General features: G+C 43.1%; 1 protein-coding gene and 1 long non-coding RNA gene across 3 annotated transcripts in view; one reads left to right on the top strand and one right to left on the bottom strand.

The window, feature by feature from the left end:
- LOC308579271 (phosphatidylinositol-binding clathrin assembly protein-like) overlaps positions 1–5,454 on the bottom strand; it is a 50,257-nt gene extending 44,803 nt beyond the window's left edge. The window contains exon 1 of one of the 2 annotated variants that reach the window (XM_081180187.1): positions 4,808–5,454. In XM_081180187.1, coding sequence (XP_081036313.1) covers positions 4,808–4,937 — 130 coding nt within the window. In that variant the 5' untranslated portion in view covers positions 4,938–5,454. The remainder of the gene's footprint in view (positions 1–4,807) is intronic. The other variant, XM_081180186.1, reaches the window with a different exon arrangement.
- A 964-nt stretch (positions 5,455–6,418) lies between these two features.
- On the top strand, positions 6,419–18,859 carry LOC308579307. Its single transcript, XR_014004400.1, has 3 exons — positions 6,419–6,531; positions 16,342–18,368; positions 18,708–18,859. It is a non-coding gene; the product is annotated as an uncharacterized lncRNA (long non-coding RNA).
- Positions 18,860–20,649: the final 1,790 nt, after the last annotated feature.

Raw genomic sequence — 20,649 nt, 5'->3', positions numbered from 1 at the left:
CAAAGTTTTCAAAACCAAAACAAATATCCATTCAACTATGAAGGGATAAACAGTTGGGAAACAAAGTATACCAAGCTGCCACAAAAAGGGGATTCATGAATAAACAAACAAAAGCATATTTTATATTATTTGATACGCAGGTGATCTGTTCTGATGTACAAATTTTGTAACCAGAGGCTATGATTGTCAATGGATCATCTCTCCTTCTGTGTAGAGTAACTTACAAAAACAATCCTTTAAAAACATGAAGTGCAGGAATCTTGGCATGTTTGAAGTATCAATTATGATGCATGGTGTGAAAGTTTTATGATATGCCAAATGGCAGTCTAAGCTGGAGAGCATTCACAGTTTGTGAAAGACCACATCAGTTTTGCTGGGCTTCTGATCAACCCTCTCTCTGGACCCAAATTTTCACTTATTGCCTAAGATACCGTTCTAGTTTCATTTTTACTGCAACTGGTATACTTCTTCTTTGAAAGTGTTAAAGAGATGATCATACATTCTTGTAAGTGCTATGTGAAGAAGGAAGACAAGAGGAAAGCTTTGAGTAAGTGCATACCATTTATCTACCTTACATATCTTTTCTTACCCACATCCACCCTGTATTAACAATCCTAAAAAACAAGATTATTCCGCTTCTATAAAGAAAACCAGCACAGCAGTGCTTGATAACCTCTTCAATACAAACACCCCAATGGCTCCCAGCTTCAGATAATTCCAAACCACCAACCTTTCCTTACACAGTCAGCATTAAATAAAAGCCATTTTTCAAACAAAGGAAACTAGTGGATTAAGCAGAACCATTTTTTCCACAACCTAAAAAAACAATGCTTCATGTACAATAAATCACATAAGCACTTCACAGCTCTTCTTGAACTTCATGATAATGGCATGTTGTATAAAGAATTATTAGCACTTAATTATTCCAGTGGAGTGAGATTCGCATTATAGACTCATTTTAACAAATGGGCAAAAAGTACAGATATAGATAGATGATAGATAGATAGATAGATAGATAGATAGATATTGCTTTTAAAACTCTTCAATAACATAATGTCAACACCTCTTAATTTCCTGATGCAAAATAGTACAAAAATACATAGTTACATATAAAAATAAAATATTACATTAATACAATGTTACTAATATATATAAATCAATATCAATTATTCCTCAATTATTGATTTCAACTTTGCATCTGAACTTCAACCTTTCACAGGAAACAGAAACCACAAGAAAGTATTCTTCTGATTTTATAGACAGTATATTGGAGCTATGGTTACTAAGATTTGATGCTTAAATACACAAGCATCAATAAGTAAGTTTAAACTGCCAAAACACTCTTTGTAAACTACTCTTAAATACACAAGCATCAATAAATAAGTTTAGTCCTTAAAGTGCCAAAGCACTCTTTGTTGTTTGCTGCAACAGCTGCACATACTAACCTTCTGGGATCAAGAACTTCGGATGTTACAATTAATTTATACTTCCTTTCATTCTGAAGACTATCATTCTTCAAAAGCACATATGAAGGTTACATTATGACCTAGGCCTTGGGTGACTTCACAACCGCAGTAGAGAAATGATCCAGACAACAAAATGTTGTGTTATACTTAAAAGACTCTAAGATGCTAGCATACCAATGATGACAACAGGGACTACATAATTATTCAGACTTCAGAATATTATTGCTTTTGAAAGATCTAGCTTTTGAGCACAAGAAGTCCCAATAATCTTTTGGAATTAAACACACAATGGGCTTGTAGCCAGAAATACTGCTGCAGGAGGTGGAGGACACCAAAGATACCTGATGGGGGCTATCACAAGTCAAGTTAAACATTAAAATAAACGCTTAAATTCTTATCAGTCACCACAGTGCCTTTGCAATCACTGGTCAGAACACTGTAAGCAACTAATGTTTCTTATTGAACTAAGTAAAATAGTGCCTGCCTCTTATGTATTGCTTTGTAAAGAGTGTCTAGATACTGGCTTTTTTAAAAAAAAATTGAAAATACAAGAAGGGCTCAAAAGGGGGTGGCTTTTGCCCTGCAAAACAGTTTATATATTTGCAGAAACAGGATCGAAGAGTACATCATAAACAAATCAGTATTCACAAAGAAATATTTAATCACAGAGTAAGACGTGGGAAATGCACATTGTTACTGCGCCACATAGTAGCTGGAGCCCCGGTAAGTCAGAGGGAGTTGTCCCTGAAAGTAATAGGAAACACACTCACACCAAGCAACAATCAGATTCAATATATGTTTTGCAATATGCAGCAGAGTAACTACATTTCATGTCAACACAGTTTCTCCACATCAAAGGGTAACAAGTAGATTTCTAGGTAGACAGTGTTTTATGCATGCTGTTGAATACATTATGAAACATACAGCACTAATGAAACAGCATTACTGAACATGTATAAAACACTTAAGAGTGTTCAAAGTACTTCAGATACATTATCTCAGAAATCCTTGCAACATCCACATAAGATAGCCTAGTATTAGTCCCATACTGCAGATAAAGATTGAGGCCAAGAGATAGTGACTTTTCCCAGCAAACTTATGACTGAGGTGATACAAACTGGGCAATTTCTCAACTGGCTTGCTACTCTAACTTCAGGATGAAAACTTTCATCTTCCAGGACTGCAGTTTTTAACCATACATTTAAAACAAGACTGCTAAACTCCAAGTAAGCAGAGTGCAATATCTTATCTGGTCAAAGTGTTAACAGAATACTTCAGACCTTTGAGGCATCAGGTTAAGAATGTTCTTTATTTGGAGGCAGATTCCATTATGATGAGAGTCACTTGACAATATTCATTCACTGACTTCTTAGGGAACAGATATTTTAATTTCAGTTATTTGGAAGTTGCAATGTAAATTCACAAGATTGGGGGAGGGATCTAAAAGCTAATGACCTTACTAATGAAAGCAACAGCATTACTTTGCTTTTGGGGGGCAGGGGGGAACAGCAACAGGTAAATCCTATTCAAGGATAGCCAGGTATACTGATATTGTTTGATAAAAGCATTTTACATCCACACCACCTTTCCTTTTAGCCCATTTTAAAACGTCTGCTTTAAACTTCCCACTTTGCCAGGACTCACAAGTGGGTGAAAACCTGACTTTGTTTGATCAGCAGGAGAGAAAAAGTGCAGAAAAGGACAGGACTCCCAGTTTTACACCAAAGGTGGTTTCTGCAGGCCCAGCTTCAATTACCCCACATCACCTGAAATTCTCTCTTCTACCCAAGTGTAAGAAGCCCTGCTGTCCTCCTCTGCACCTGCTCTTCCTAGAAAGGAAAAAAATCAAAGCACTAGAAGCTGACTTATACCACATAATTTCTACTCTGACTAGCAATGATCTTCTAGGGTCGAAGACACGGGTCTTTCTCATCACTTGATAACTGATTCCACCCAGCACCACCTTTCTATTTTAACAAGAAATGCTGGTAATTGAACCTAGGACCTTCTATGAGCAAATAAGCACTACTACTGAACTTTGGATCTCTCCCCAAGCCCAAGTCACAAACACATATACAAGACCTGGGTACAGGTTGAAATTAAAAAGTGGGTCTTCGGTCTAGTGAGAGGCTCTGAAAAAGCAAGTCTTCAGTCTGCAAAAGAAAGGGGCTGTCAGCATTTCACTCTGAGTCCCCACCCCCACTAATTTTTGACAACTGTTGCAATACTGGCAGGATCTCATTCCTACTGCAAATGTTGCATACACGACCAACTACCAAAGTAATCACAACCAGAAAGTCTGGTACTGTAATATCAAGTGATGGAGTGATGGAGAAGACCACATACCCCCAAGAATACAATTGGTAACTAGCTCAACAATCAAGGAGTCAATGTGTCACTGGAAATGAACTGCCATCATTATCAAGTCCTGGGATTAAGGGAGAGGGGGAAATAAAACTAAGAAAAAACAAAACTTTCCTGCTTTAATATCCTTCCCCTGCACCCTGCCAAGAATCTATTTTGTCCAATTTCAACCACAAAACAACCCTATTCTGCCCAGCTGGTAATGTCTCTGTCAAGCCTCCTAAATGAATTTCTCCTGTCTGTCTTGACAACCCTGAACTAGTACTAGTAGTTTAACACACCCATCACGGCCAATTTGAGAGTTATGTTTTAACACCGAAAGTTAAACATACATTGCACTCAGGAAGCCATTTGTGTTTGAACAGCCCAATCCTAAAACCCTACCTCCTCAAAAATAAAGTTAAACGGGGTTTCCTTCCAGGTATGCAAGCACAAAACTGCAACCTTAACCTCCAGAAACAAACCCTATCAAACCTAGTTTGTTAGTCGTGCTGCAACCCCCCCCCCCGCCCAACTGCTTTGCTTGCTTTCCTTGCCAGTAGTGGCATTGCGCTCAGCCCTTTCAAAACTAAACCTATACCCACCAAGTCTGACGGTTTCGCTCTGACCCGCAAACGGGGCGAGGTTGGAAAGTCAGCCAGCCCCACTCCTCGTGTGATTTTTGCATTGAAATCCTAAAACACACGCACACACATATACACACACCCCAACTAGCAGAGAGCGTTTCCCCTTTGAACGCGTAGCGGAGCTTGACATCTGAACAGCCATGCTCAGGGCTGCGCTGTCAATCCCCGCGGCGGCGGCGACCCTTCCCTCCTCGGCAGGTCATTCCCCCGGGGGCTGGAAAGGCCGGCAGGGAGAGCCCCATCCGAGGGGTTCCCCAGCTGGGACTAGCCGCCACCATCACGACCAGCCCACCCACCAAGGCTCCGTCAAGCCCTTCGCCTGGCGGGCCCGGCGACGGCTGCGCTACTCACAGTCGAGGTGCTTCTTCTTGGGGCCCATGACTTCGTGGGTCGTGGCCTTGCAGACGGCTTTGGCGACAGCCGAGCCGGTGACACTGTGCTGCGCCGCCGTGATCCGGTCCGTGATCGACTGGCCCGACATGTCGACGACAAGGAGGAGGAGGAGGAGGAAGGTGGTGGTGGTCGCGCGGCCTTGAGGCTCTTTTCTTCCAGCTCCCCTTTGGACCCCAAAATAAAGCGGCGGCGGCGACAGGGCGAGGAATTCCCCGGCGCCCAAATCCCCTCAGCAGCAGCGGCGGCAGCCCAGAGAGTAGAAGGAGGAGGGCCGAGAGGGCAACGGGGCGGCAGGGAGGAGGAGGAGGAGGGCCGGCCACCGCCCCACCAAGGAGAAGCCCAGCCCAGTGCACCGGCCTTGTTGGAGCCTCCTCCTCCTGCTGCCGCTGAGGGGTTCAACCGAGGCCAGGCGGACGGAGGCTCCCTCCTTCCCTCAGAGGACTCCGGCTCGCTCTGGCGGGCGCCTCTGCCTCAGACAGATCCTCTCCTTCTCGCCCTTCCGCCTGCCTGCCTGCCTGCTTGTCCGCCCTCTCAGCTGGGACCCCGTCCCCTTTCTACCTCCTCCTCCTACACCACGCCTCCCTCCTCCTCCTCCTCCTCCTCGCCGATCTCTTTCCCCCTTTCGCGTTCCCACTCCCAGACAAAATGGCGGCGGAGCTGCGGCGGCGTCAGGTGACGGCCACCATGGTTCGCCCGCCTGTCGCGATTCCCTCCACGCCTCAGCCCTCTCGCTGGCCCTGGGGGGATTCCGCTCGCCAGAATGTGTGCGGGCGGGCGGGCGAGCTGGTGGTGCACACACACGCTCCTTGTCTTACAAGCACAAGCACGTACACTCGCAAGTGCACACACGCGCCAGGCTCGCTTCACTATCCATGCCTCACCCTGTCATACACACTCACTCGTCCCATCCCTCACTCCATCTCTCTCACACACACCTGCACACATTCGGTCCATTTCTCCCTCCTAACAGAAGCTCACTCCAGCCCTCTTTTTCTGTCTCTCTCGTACACATTAGCTCCATCACTCACACACACATTCACTCCAACTCTCACCCAAGCTCATTTCTCTCACACACATAACACATATAGCACACATTCCCTAGACTGGATGGATGGGAGGTTGCCTGCTCTTGATTGGGTTACATTCCCTCTGAAGGAACAGGTAGGTCACTTGGGGTTTCTTCTAGATCCTTTCTTGAGGCTCAGGTGGCCTCAGCAGCCCTGGGTGCCTCCCATCCACTTTGGCTGGTGGCCCAGTTGTACACCTATTTGGACTTCTGTCATCTTATGCTCTGGTAACCTCCAGGTCAATTACTGCAATGTTTTTGTAGGTGGGGCTGCCTGTGAAGATAGTTCAGAAACTTCAGCTGGTGCAGGATTTGGCTAGCTGGTTGTACACTGGAGCAAGAGTTTGAGCATATTACACCGATCCTGGCCCAATTACACTGGCTGCCACTTAGTTTCCAGACCCAATTTGAAGTGCTGGCTTCAACCTATAAAGCCTTAAACAGCTCAGGACTGCAATACCTCAAGGATCACCTCATCCCATATGAACCAACCTGGATCCTGCCATCGTCATGTGAGACCCATCATTGTGTGCTTCCTCCATGAGAGGTCTGGAGGGTGACAACATGAAAACGGGCCTTTTCCGCAGTGGCTCCGTTTGTGGAATGCTCTCCCCAGGTAGGCTGTCTTGGTGCCTTTATTATACACTTCTTTTTTACCATGCGAAAAGGTTTCTCTTCAACCAGGCGTTTGGCTGATTAACATTCTATGGCCTTTTCAATGTGTTGGGGTGGAGTTATTGGTCTCTTTGTTTTATTATGCATTTTGTGTTCTCATTTTGCATTTTATGCTGTGAACTTCCCTGTGATAGTTGGATGAAGGGCAGTCTACAAATTTAATAAATCATCATCATCATTCTATTGATCTCTCTTAATACACACACCCCATCACTATCTCCCCCCCACACACTTGCATCCCTCTCTCACACAGGCTCCCTGCTCACTGTATCTCACACACGAAAACATTCTCTATCCATCTCTCACTGTCCGCCCACCTCTCTCTCGCACACAAACAAACACAAACACTCCCATCTCTCTCACATGCATGCCCTCCGTATCTCACTCATGCTCACATACATACTGTTTCTCTCTCACACACGTAGACATGTGCACATACTGTCTCTCTAACATACATACAGTCATTACATCTCTCTGTCTCACATACTCATTTTATCCATCTCTCTCACACTCCAACCCTCCATCTCACACACATACACGTATCCCTGATGGGTCAGACCAAAGATCCTGTGCCTAGCATACTTCAGAATCCTGTTTCCCACAGTGGCAAGCCAGATGTCTCTGAGAAGCTCACAAGCACATCATCATAATTACTGATATATTGCTTCCCCTCTCATTGGGACTCATGAGGGCAATAGCAATTTTTTTCCTCTCCCCAACCAAGCAACTGCTATTCATAATACCTCTAAACATGGAGGATTTGACTGAACAAACATTAAGCTAACCAGCCTGTAGTTTCCTGGATCTCTTCAGAAAGTGTTAAAGAAATTGTCATTACATGGGCCACTTTCCAGTTCTTGGGTACAGAAGCCATTCTTGGGGATGTTACATAATTTTGTTAGAAGATCAACAATTTCCTATTTGAGTTCTTTAAGAATTCTTAACTGGATATTTTCTAGATCCAGTGGCTTGATTTCATTTTATTTGCCCATATGTCCTAGAGGTATTACCATTATTTGTCTTCATTCCTCTGACTCCTTTCTTTAGAAAGTTTAGGCACAAAGATCTAACCTACGTCTTCTGTAGTAAATATAGATGCAAATAATTCATTCAGCGTGTCTGAAATTTCCTTTTCCTCCTGTATGCAGCCTCCCTTTTCTCCAAAGGTCCAACCACTACCCTAGCCTGTTTCCTGCTTATAATCTATTTTAATATGTCGTTGATTATGATGATTTTAAATTGTTGTTTTTTTGGGGGGGCAATATGCTTTTTTGCCTCCAATAAATTAACTATGTGTGTTAACCATGCTGGCAGCTTCTTGGCCTTGGTGGTACCTTTGCTGAACTGGGGTATATTCCAACTCAGCTTCTGGCAAGAGTGTCCCTTCAGATGGCAGTAATGCAGCAGCACTGGAGAAGCATTGCAGAACAACTAATAAAGCAGAGTGATGCTTGAATGGTCCAGTACAAATCCACTATTAATAAGCTATTATTGCATCAATGGCATGTTGCAGAATACACCTGCAGAAATCCTCCCACTGTTCTGGAGGGCTCCTTGATCATTTTCCATGTACAATGTGACACTACCTTCAGTATGCCCTTCTCCAAAGCAGTGCCCCCAGAAGCTGAAAGTGCGTTGTTGTTGTTGTTTAAAAAAAGACTAAATCCCACATGGGTTGAAAAGTCACTGGGAAAGGGGGAGGATATGTTCAATCATGAAATCGGGTTGTGAATCTGCAGGTGTCCTCGGTCGCTGTAAAATTCTGTACCCTGTTTGAGGTCTCATAGGTAACTGGGCAGAAGGTTTAATTCAGTCCCTAACTGTGTTACTAGCAGATAAAATATTGGAGGAGGAGGATTGAGAGGCACAAAAGAAGCATTAAAGTGCCAAATTATGCAATTCTCCTATAGGAGTTCATCTGCATGACATTCATTCAGAGCAACCATTTGCACACTTCAGTTCCCTTTTTGACAGGAAATTTTGTAATTTTCACAAAACATAGCCTTGAAATTGAGACTGTTGCCAAAGACGGGTTTTGCTCCCATTTAACCATGTTTGTTGTAATTACTAGCTAATGTAAATGTAAGCATGCTGAATTCAGAATTCTTCTCAACTAGAGGAGTAGCATAAATTTAGCAACTGCACTTCTCTGAGAGTGTTAAAATCATAGCTCATAGCACATACCCTATAACATCAGTACACTATGAAAATGAAAATTTGTATGTTAAAACATGAAAAATTGAAAACCCTGGTGGTTTCCATTGTTACTACTCTAATGAATGAAATGTTGTAAATAAATAAAGTAAATGGACCCGCAACAAAATATTGTATTGTTCCTGTTCAGAGACTGTACACACTAACCCATTTGCAGAGCAAAAGCACAGTTTTTCTCAATCCAGAATTATCCATGCTCACCCTCGACATGCTGCCTTCAATCTAGATTGAGTCTGCAAAGGTGGGTGTGGTTACTTGATAATGTATTTTAAAACCCCCTCCTTGGTTAGCTTATCAATGTCTTTTCCTCCCTGCACATGTCCCAGGTGAATGAAGGAAGTGGTGATTCATTCTTGGTGTGTGTGTGTGTGTGTGTGTGTGTGTGTGTGTGTATCATAAAATTTACACACTGCTTGAATGTAACAAAAACAATCTTAAAGCTGTTTACAAAAAGATAAAACAAGAAAATCAAGAAAAAAATAAAGTAATAGTTTTAGAACATATAAAAAATTAAACCACTAAAACAAGCTAAAATTCACACCAACTTTCTAAGCACCTATATAGGCTTGTCTAAAAAGAGTGTAGCAAAAAGAATTCAGTGAATATGCATGCTTGATATCAATATGCAGGGAGTTCCAAAGTGTAAGTGCTTGCACACTAAACAATCACCTACAATGCTGTTGGGCAAGTGTGGATACACACACCCCATATCTGGTTTTGCCTACATCTGCTTTGAAATGAACAAATTGGGGTAATGCAGAATCAATCTGCAATAATCTATTTTCTGAATGAAACTAGTGTTTGAATAAGTGCTTTCCAGGGGTAAAAAATATTCTGTAGCTCTAGACCAGGGGTCTGCAACCTTTAAGACAAAAAGAGCCACTTGGACCCGTTTCCGAAGAAAAAAAACACTGGGAGCCGCAAACATGCGCGCCGCTGCCCTCCGATCTGACAGTGGGCGGGAAGGTGACGTCAGGACGGTGCGTGACTAACACACGCACCGCCCCCATGCGACGTCACAGCCAGTACAGTGCCCGCCACAGTGGGGAGTGTCGGTGCGCACAATGCGCCTCCTCCCCTCGCTAGTATCTGCCCCGGAGCCACGGCAAAGGTGTAAAAGAGCCACATGCGGCTCCGGAGCCGCAGGTTGCTGACCCCTGCTCTAGACTGTGTGCTGACTGTGTAGAAAAAACAAGTAGACAGTCTCCATTGATTCTGGGATATGTCATGTACAGAGCCACAGTTGTAGCCAGACTGTCAAGCACTTTTCCAGGATACTCCATCTTGTTTTCTCTCCTCCCCCCAAATAAGTCAGCATTATATAACCACTGAGCATATTCAGGGTGTCTCCAAACTGCATACCCAAACTTTAGGTTTAAGCAATTAAAATGGATTAAAGCACCAGAAATCCACTTTAAAAAAAGAACTGGACTTTTTGCGGTCTAGAAAGTGGCAGAAAAATGCAATGGAAAATGTGGAATTAACAAATGATTAACAGGAAAACATATAAGTGCCCCACAGACAAATTGGAATGAGTGTAGAACAAATGCTCAATGTCTTATAGATACCCCTTTAACAAACCAGTACCAATGCTCAATAAATAATGGATATCATCCACATTCCATGTAAGCTTTATGCAAGCTAATCAGGATGAATGCTCAATAAATAGGTCATCTGGAGGATCCCTCAGTCCTTATTGGGTAGTTTTGGAAATGATTTCTGCAGGGGGGTTCCTTTGAACTTCCATGAACATGTCTGGTGCCATTTGAGCTATATAAGGTTCTGTTCTTGGATAATGAGTTTGGTTTTAGTATAATAAATAGATGATAGATAGATAGATAGATAGATAGATAGATAGATAGATAGATAGCAGGGGGGCTGCTGAAATCAGATGGATAGCCTCTTTCAAGGCCAACAGGGAGTGAGGAAGAGGCTGTGGCAAGTCATGTGGTGACAGCTTTGCCCTGACTCATCTGGTGTGGCCTTGTGACCTGGTCCTGAACTATTATCTAATGCACTCTGAACATGGCCAAAAGTGGCCACATGGGTGGCAATCTTAAAGTTGAGAAGAAAGTGATTGTCAGAGGCAGGTGAAGAAGAGTCCTGCTGAACCAAGGGGCATGGCCACAATAATTTAGTTTGCTAATGTGATATCACACCTTTAGGTCTTCTAGCACTGCTCTGCCATTCTTCACTGTGAGTATAGCTTTGATATGAAGATAACCAGTTCTGTAATTCACTATGGAAAGAAAGCAGTTGAATGCACGTAATACATTCAGTAGCTAAATAAATAAATGCTGAGTTGCCCTGAGAGAAGGAACAGCTGCAATCAAGCGTGATGGTGGTCTTGTGATAGGGACATCTGTCCATTAGCACCTGGACTGTGACCAACAACAGGCCATCAAACAATTACAAATCAGATGGAAACGATATTTGGCGGCAACAAAACTGGATCTTAGCAGTCTGTCTAGAAATGATAAGCTCTCCAGTGCATGATTGGTCTAGAAATAAGCTGCTGTCACACATTATCAGTTTCTATTGTAGACATAATAGCCTGCATAGCAACATATAAAATTATATCCTTCCTACTGCAATTCATTGGGAATGTGAAGAATGCAACTTGCAAATGGCATCTTTTTCATCCCCCTTCCCCCCTTTTTCTCATCCTTCTCTTAGCCCACCTTTCCTTAAGTCAGAGATAGCCAATACAGTGCTCTGCAGATTGGACCACTGGCCATATTGCCTGGGGCTAATAGGAGCTGGATTCCAATGACAACTGGAGAGCACCACATTGACTTTGTTTGCCCTAAGTACTGTATAGAACCATTACATCCAAGTTCCCTTTACAACAGAAGCAATACCGTTTTGGGGTATTAATGCTATTAGCCCCTCCATTCAGTTCAGCGATGTTAATGTCCTGAATGAATCCTTTAAAGTGTATCTCAGTGCTTAGTATCTTACAATTCAGCATATGGATGTGGAGGAATCTGATGTTGTTCACAACTCAAGATTCACTTTGCACAAAGTCCATCACTGCGTCTCAAAGTCAAACCTGATGCTGTTCAATAATGAAAAAGATAACATTTTGTGCAGTGTGAGCCTATGCATATTTAGCCAGAAGTACGTGGCACGCTATTTGATGCAGCTTATTCCTAGGTGCTGTGCTTTCAGCTCCACTGTTGTGTATCATTGTGAGGCTGCTCTTGTGGGACACCAAGACTTTATCATAGAATCAAAGAATCGTAGAATTGTAGAGCTGGAATGCCAGTACAACTAAGAGGCATTCTTCTGAACGAGAAGCCACTCCCAACTGTTATCTCCTTTAAACACTCAAACTCTACCATGGGTGTTCTAGCAAGTTTTAACCTCCACCCTTTACTGACACTGACTTCATCAACCAGAGGCATCCCATTTTGTTTACTTCAGGCTTTGGGAACCTAGAAAGATGTACAGAAAATTGATTCATATTGAGTCAAACCTTTGGTCCATCTAGCTGAGCAATAGCTCTCCAGGTTTTCACACTGGAGCCTCTCACAGCTCTGCCTGGAGATGCCAGGAACTTCTGAAGCTAAGCAGATGCTCTACCAATCTGCTGCCCTCCAGATGTTTTCAACTACAACTCCCATCAGCTCCAGTTTCCACTTCCTGCTTGTAGCACATCTGATTCTGCTGACTTTTCCACTGTCTGCTGTGCCACTCTGTTGGACTCCTGGGTTCTGCCCCTTCGCCTCTCTCACATATGCTCAGGAGCAGAGAAGGCTGGTACCCTTTGGAACTGGAAGATCAAAAGGCATGGAAATCAACAATATATAGAGCCAGAACAAATGGCTGGTGGAGCAGAGACAGCTTATCCTAGTTTTGTTCCTATCTTTCTGCAGTTCAACAGAGGCAACACTGCAACTAAGGAGGAAGACCTTGACAGCCAGTGCCACCCCCTGGGATGCATGTAAATAAGGAGGTAGGCAGGTGTAGGGCTGGCTAAGGTTGGTGGGGTATTCTCAGTTATCCTGATGGACCAGCCTCCACTTCTCAGGAGTATCCTCATTTGTGACATGGATAAGAGCACACGGCAAGACTAGCTGGTTCAGACTCATCTAGTCCTTAATCCTGTTCTTAGAGTGGCCAACCAGATGCCCATGGGAAGCCCACAAGCAGGACCTGAGCGCAACAGCACTCTGCTCACTCCAGTGGCGTTTCGTCATAAGGGGAATAGGCTAGTCCCCTAAATTTTCTGCTGGTGCCTCCTCCCCAAAGCCCAGGAATCTTCTGCCCAGCTTAGGGAGGTAGGTGTGAGGCTTTGATGGGTCCAAGATCTGTCCTGCCATCTTCCCAAAGACCACCCGGCTTTTGGAAGGAAGCAGAAGTACTCCAGCATCCTGTCAGAGCCCTGGCACTTCCTTTGCAAAGCCCAGGAAGCTTCTGGCTGGCTTAGGGAGGTGTGATGCTCACGTGCGCGATGTCAGGACATCGCAATGTCACATGCATGACATCCCCCCATCCTTCTTGCAAGTTGGCGCCTCTGGCCCTAACTGTTCCCCTGTTAAAAATTTTGCTGCACGCCACTGGCTCACTCATGATTTCCATCAACTAGTCTTCAGGTGCATGTTGCCTGTCGTACCAGAGGCAATTTATACAGTAGGTCCTGACTAGTAGCAACTGATAACCCTATCCACAAATTTATCTAAACCCCCTTTAAAGTTGTCCAATTTGGGGGCCATCACTATATCTTGTAGTAGTAATTGCAGGGGTGGGGCGTGCTTCACTGCAGGGAAACCAGTGCAATTCACTACCCAGTTGCTTTGACTCTGTTTCCAAAGATGTGCAGTTGGTGACAGCTGTAAACACACACACACACACACACACACACACACACACACACATACACACTTGTATTGAGATGACAATGGAGGCTTTGAAAGGGTTTCCAAAGTCACATTGCATCTGGAATGGGTTGCTTGGCAGAGCATCATTACAGTGAAAACAGGATCTTTCTCCTTGTTGGGCTCATTAGGCTCCTTAGCATTAAAACAAACAAAGAAAGAACACAGCCCCAAATGCTGGAGATAATCCAACGGCCATGTTACACAAAATAAATAAATAAAAATGCACTGCTTGAAATACAGATCTTTACAGCAGGGAGCATGTAATTAAACCATAGATTTAGAAGCAAAAGCATCATTGCAAATCTAAATGTACTGCTCATATGATGGATGGATGCCAGCCTATTTCCATTTAGGGATCTACACAGAAGCTAGTAGAGTCTGGCTTCCATTTATTTTCTTCTTTAAAAATCTCATTGGTAGTGACAGCTCTGAAGAAAAAAGTCTGCACTTATTTAATCTGTTACAGACTCAAAATTATTATGGAATGCTGGGAAGCAGCCTCATTTGAGTTGAAAATAAAATATTTATTTATTTAATGCATTTATATCCCACCTTTTTCTCATAGGAGCTCAAAGTGCTGTACATGGTTCTCCCCTTTCTCATTTAATCCCCTTAACAACCCTGTGAGGTAGGTTAGGCTGAGAGGCAGTCACTACACCACACTGGTTCTTGATAGATAGATATAGATTCTGAAATCTGCACTCATTCTTACCTGCCCTTTGACATAAGGTCCCAAGGTGGGTTGCAACTATATAAAAATACAATATTAAAACCAGTTTTTAAAAATTACAACCAGAAGTTTAGTTTAGCAATGTTTTCTTTTGAAATGTTTAAATTTGTTTGTTTACTTTGTGTTAAATATGTATTTACCCTCCTTTGTAATGTTTTGTTTTGAAATCTTTAAGATAATATTTTAGTTTCCTGTTAATTATGTTGCTTTGACTGTATACTTTATATTTGACTTTCTTCAGAAATGTTTGATTCTGGATTGCTTTATTGATGTTTAATATGCTGTAAACCACTTTGAGATTTTTCTTAAAAGTATAAAGCGATATAGAAATGAAATTAATAATAATATAGATATGCATACATACCATACGTTTAAAGCAGTTCCCCCTTTACAAGAATCCTGGGTACTGTAGTTTATCCCTCATAGAACTACAATTCTCTGCATGTTTATCAGGAGTCTTTGGGGAAAGTTTCCAGGAGTCATTGGAGGAAATCATGTGCCTTAAATGTATGGTGTGTATGCAGATCTCAGGTGTCAAAGGCCAAGTTACAGTAAATAGGTGTATAATGCTTCCTTCCTTGGGCTTATTGCCTTTTCCAAATTTGCAAAACTGAAACGTGTGTTAATGTTGCTCTCAGCTGGAGTTATTTCATTCAAACTGGTCCAGCCACCCCAGATTCTTCTGATTATGCGCTATGGTATCTCTCAGGAAGGGACATTTGTTATTCCTTTCCTTCTGAGTCCAAAGCATTACAGGCCCAATAGTAAAAAGCAGTTCAAAGTGACTCTTGTTGAAGGTTACAGTACAGCATGGGCAGAAGGTAGATTGGCAAGGGTTTCTGTCTCCCAGTTGTTTTAGGAATGGCAGCAACAAAACCACTCTCCTTGCCCTCTTCTTGTGAATGATGCTGCTAAAATAAAGAAAGCTCTCTCTCTCATGCACAGATAGAGACACACAATATTTAGCTTCAGGATGTCCCCTGATGCCAATTGCATAATATTGAATGACACACATATCTAGTCGAAGAATATTTGCATTCTACATGAATGTCTTTTGTACCTGGTTCTGGACGGTGGATCTTGGAGTTCTAGTAAAAAAAACAACACAAAAAACACCACTACTACAAAGCAGACCCTGAAGTTTGCTGCCACAGCAACACATTAAAAGGCGATAGTACAAAAGTTCTGCAAACCCCTTAAGCAATGTGTTGCCTAGCATATAACAGGTTTAAAAGCAATTGTCTTAAGGCACATGATGTAGCAGCTGCTAAAGCAAAGCAGGTCTGGAGGTGCCAAGTTCCTTGTCTTATATACCAAGTCAGAACACCGATCTCTCCAGCTCAGTGATGTCTACACTGATTGGCAGTGGTGCTCTATGGTTGTAGGAAGGGGATATTCCCAGCCCTAGGTAGAAGTGCTGCAGATTGAACCTGGGATGTTTTGTGTGCAAAGCACGAAGCTACAGCCCAACACATCTGAAAAAAGCTGACTTATACTGAGTCAGACCATTAGTGCATCTAGCTTAGAACTGTCAACACTGACTGACAGCGACTCTTCAGGGATCTAGGAAGGAGTGTCTCCCAGCTGCACTTGGAGATGCCAGGGATTGAACCTGGGATCCTCTGCATGCAGAGCAGATGCTCTGCCATTGAGCTATATGTACTGTTTTGAGCTCTTTGGAGGTGGCTTAAGATCTTTTTGCCTAAACGTCAGCTACCAAAAATGGCTGCAAGAGTTCTTTTTGTCCCCTGTGAGCAGTTCAAGTCATTTGCAGGTGGGATTCCTCATCCTTTTGCTGTACCTAATTAGCACCCACAAAGCAAAATGCATTTCTTTTCTCAAAAGCAGGTGTGAAATATCCTCATCTCCACTCTACATTTTACATTGAAATGCTACACTTAAAACGCTTTCTCTCTCTCTCCAGCTTCTGCAGACGCAGCATATGGAAAAAGAAAACAGGAAATAAATCAGCAGTTTATATGGACAGGCAGCAGCACTAAGAAAGAAAGAAAGAAATGAAAATCACATTGCTGCAAGGCAGCCTTTGACAACCTGGTGCCCTTCAGATGTTTCAGACTAGTACTCCCATCAGCCCCAGTCAGAGGTTAGTGAAGGCTGCTGTAAAGCTTTCTTTTAAAATCAATGCATATTCCTACACCCAAGTATGAAGGATGGTGCTGGGAATTGTAGCTTTGTGAGGGATAGACTACAGTTCCCAGGATTCTCTGGGGGATGACAGGTGCTTCAAATGTATGATGTAAATGTGACGAGCTTTTGAACTCAGAATAGAGGATTTTGGAATTCATTTATATCTGCATTTGCTGCTATCAAAGCCCAGAGAGGCAGGTTAGCAGCAAAATATGTCTCAGCTTGGGACAAAAAAGCAAAGCAAAACCGGTTCATGAAAACAGTGTTTCAGGACAGGAGCCAATACATCAGCCAAACCAAGATGTTTTCAGCTGACTTCTGCTCCAGTTACACATTTAGTAATACAATTGCTCCACCACTTCCTGATCTGATATTCACTTCCTTTTCCCTGCTACATAAAAAACAAAACAAAAAACAAAGCAGCTTAACTATTTGGCATGTCCGTGAGAGTTAAACTTGGAGAGCATAGCAAAACGCTTCTGAAAGGGCAAGCACATAAATTCCTTAGCCTAGATTTATATGACTTATGGCATAAGCACATACATTTCTAGCCCAAAGAAAGTTCCACTGAGCTCAATAAGGCTTCCACATAGACTCATAGAATTGTATAGTTGAAAGAGGGTCATCTCGTCCAAGCTCCTGCAATGCAGGAATCCTGCCCTCAGCCAATCCCTTGGTGGGCACAAACCACCAGCCTTCTGGTTAACAGTCACATGCACAGACTTGTTATAGCACAGGAGGTATAGGACTGAAGCCCTGAGCTTCCACAGCCATCACCCAACATGAACCACCATTGGCAGGAACAGCAGCAGGTACCTTCTATGCTTATGATAATACTTCATTCTCTTGTTAATTATGTTGTTTTAAATGTGCATTTTATATTTGACTCCCTTTATTAAATGTTTTCTTTTGAACTGTGTTATTTTTGTTTACTTTACTGTGCTAAATGTGCATTCTGGAACTGACCTCCTTCATAATGTTTTCTTTTGAAGTCTTTAAGATAATATTTTACTAATTATGTTGCTTTGAATGCTTAGTTTATATTGGACTTTCTTCAGTAATGTTTTATTCTGGATTATTTGGTTTTTTAATGTGTTGTAAACCACTTTGAGATTTTTTCTTAAAAATACAAAGTGGAATAGAAACAAAATGAATACTACTAATAGCAGTATTCTTGTCCGTGGATGGTCCCATGGTAATGTAAATGAAGGCACTCACAACCTGAGCATTGTAAATAGGAAAAAAAATGATGCTATTATGTTCAGTTTACCTGTTCTGGGATCTGATTTGTTAATCAGGCATTGTGGGCAGAAAGACCAGAGGAGTTGTAAAGTCATTTGTGATTATCTCCTGGCTTAGACCAGCCTGATTTTGTTAGAAACAGCTCCACTGTATATTTGCTCACAGCAGAAACATCTTTAGGAATGAAGTCAAACAGGCTTTGTTTTGTAATGTACAGGGAAATTAAGTTCTTAAAATGTCCTATTTTCCCTGCCCACGCAACAAAACAGAGTACAAAGCCAGTTGACCTGAAGATTAGAGATGGGCGAATCTGTCAATTTCAGTTTCTCTGGTTTTAATTTTTCCAGTCTGAAGTTCTCCACATTTCCACACCAGCCCCCGTAGCATTTCCTCACTTCCTTTTATCAGCACTTTCTCCTCTTATCTTCAGAGAGATCATTGACTTTCTGCACCTTGTGACAACTTCATTAGAGTTATTTCCTCAACTTTGCTGGAAGACGAGCTCCATCAGGAGCCTCCTTCACCTGAACTGTTTCTATACCAGCTAGAAAGCTATAAGAAGTACAGTGGTGCCCCGCAAGACGAATGCCTCGCAAGACAGAAAACTCGCTAGACGAAAGAGTTTTCCGTTTTGGAGGTGCTTCGCAAAATGAATTTCCTATGGGCTTGCTTCACAAGACGACAATGTCTTGTGAGTTCCTGCTGGTTTTTTCCCCTTCCCCTCCCCCTTTTTCTAAGCCGCTAAGCCGCTTATCAGCTGATCCGATCAGCAGATAAGCCGCTAATAGCGCTAATCCGCTAATCCTTCAATGGGCTTGCTTCGCAAGACGAAAAAACCGCTAGACGAAGAGAATCACAGAACGGATTTTCGTCTTGCGAGGCACCACTGTACCATTTGAGAACAGGTGCCTGAGTTTGCTTCTACTCCCCATTTCCCTCCCGGTCCCCTTGTGTGTCATTTTTTTTTAAAGGGACTGTCTTGTTTAAATTTATTGTCAGTCACTAAGTGATTATGAGACCCTTCATAGCTGAAGAGCAGGGTAGGCATCATTCATGCCAATCTTCTTTGCATCCTTCTGATTGTAGCATACGTATCACCAAAGCCATCAGAATATATACTAATAATGATGACTATAACTGAGTTAGCAGTTCATTTTGTGGATGTGTGTGTTACTCAGTGGCATAGCGTGGGGGGTGCAGGGGGGCCCGGCCGCACCGGGTGCAATATCTGGGAGTTAGGGTTAGGGGGCGCAAATCCATGGGTTAGGGGGCGCAAATCCACGGGTTAGGGGGCACAAATTACTTGCCTTGCCCCGGGTGCTGACAACCCACGCTACGCCACTGGTGTTACTGTATATGCACAAACATCATGGCTACATCTCAGGGATCCTGAGAAACAAAAGAGGAATTGGCATGCTAGCAGGAACTACAAGGTTTGCAGAAATAGAAACAATTACTTGGGGGTGGGGATTTAAGGGGGCATGGAAATCTCCCATGCAGCCCAACGAGGACTGTGCATGCTTTAGCACCTACAAAATGTCTGCTTGGGATTGGAACTTAAATGTCTGCTTGGGATTGGAAACTAGTGGAGGGGAAATGTAATGGAGTGTCCTGGGAAATGGTTATGACTAGATGGCTGGCACACTGTACTGGAGCTCTCCACACTGCACCATTCCACCACAAGTCTCACTTATAAGGCTAAATATCTATATAAGGCTTTCAGTTAGAAAATGTTACAGTGAATATTTATTGAAATGTTTTGTCTGGGCTTGTTGATCAAAATGTATGGTTTTGGTCCCAAAAAGTTGTCTCTTGCTCTTTTGGGTGCATGTGCATCAACCCACAGGGAGGAAAATGTAATGGAGTCCACTGAAAGAAGACACGGTTTGTTGGTTGGCTGGCTGGCTGGAACTCTGGACAGGAGACCCCACACTGCAATTTTTGTTCATATGCCCCACTTGTAAGAACACAAGAGCAACCCTGCTGGACTAGACCAAGGCTCCACCTTGTCCAGCAGTGGACAGTTTGACAGATGTCTCTTGGAAGTCCACAGACAAGACACGAAGGCAACAGCCTTCTCCCACCATTTTTTCCCAATCTGTCCCTACCTGCCTTCCCTCAAACTTAGCACCAGTCCAGGTGGTGACCCTAGTGATCAGCTGCCTCCGCCTCATTTAGTTTCTGTTCTGCCTTTGTAGAACTTGGCAGGATGCAAGAACATTAAGAACAGCCTACTGGATCAGGCCAGTGCCTTATCTACTCCAGCATCCTGTTCTCATACTAGGTGACCAGATGCCTGTGGGGAGCCAGCAAACAGGACAGAAGCACAACAGCACTCTGCTCACCTGCAATTCCAGGCAATTGGTATGAAGAGGCATGCTGCCTCTGAAATTGGAGGTAAAACATAACCATTGTAGTCAGAAGCATGGAGGATGAAGAAGAAACTGGAATTAGTTGGCTCTGTTTGTCATTGGCTCTGGCTCCATCTACAGTTGGACTCACTGCTTTCCACCCTGCCAGTCCCAATGAGCACCAGCCACCACTAAGTGACATGCTGCATCTGAACTAGGTGGTCTATATAGAAAGAAACGGAACATACAACTCTTGCTGGAATAAATGATCCATCTAGTCCAGGTATGGGAAAACTTTTGCACTCAGGTATTTTTGAGACTTCAGTTCCCGTTAGCCCGAGACTATGGCCAACTGTCAGGTCCAGTGGGAGTTGAATCCAACAAAATATGGAGGGACACAGTTTTCCTTCCCTGATCTAGTTGGTCAATGCATTAGAAGGGTCAGAGCTCAGTAGGGAAGCAGTTGCTTGGCATGCGAAAGGTCCCAGGTT

The sequence above is a fragment of the Podarcis bocagei genome (genome assembly GCF_964188305.1).
Source record: "Podarcis bocagei genome assembly, chromosome: Z".
NCBI classification, from domain to species: domain Eukaryota; kingdom Metazoa; phylum Chordata; class Lepidosauria; order Squamata; family Lacertidae; genus Podarcis; species Podarcis bocagei.
This window is presented reverse-complemented; position numbering and strand designations above follow the sequence as displayed.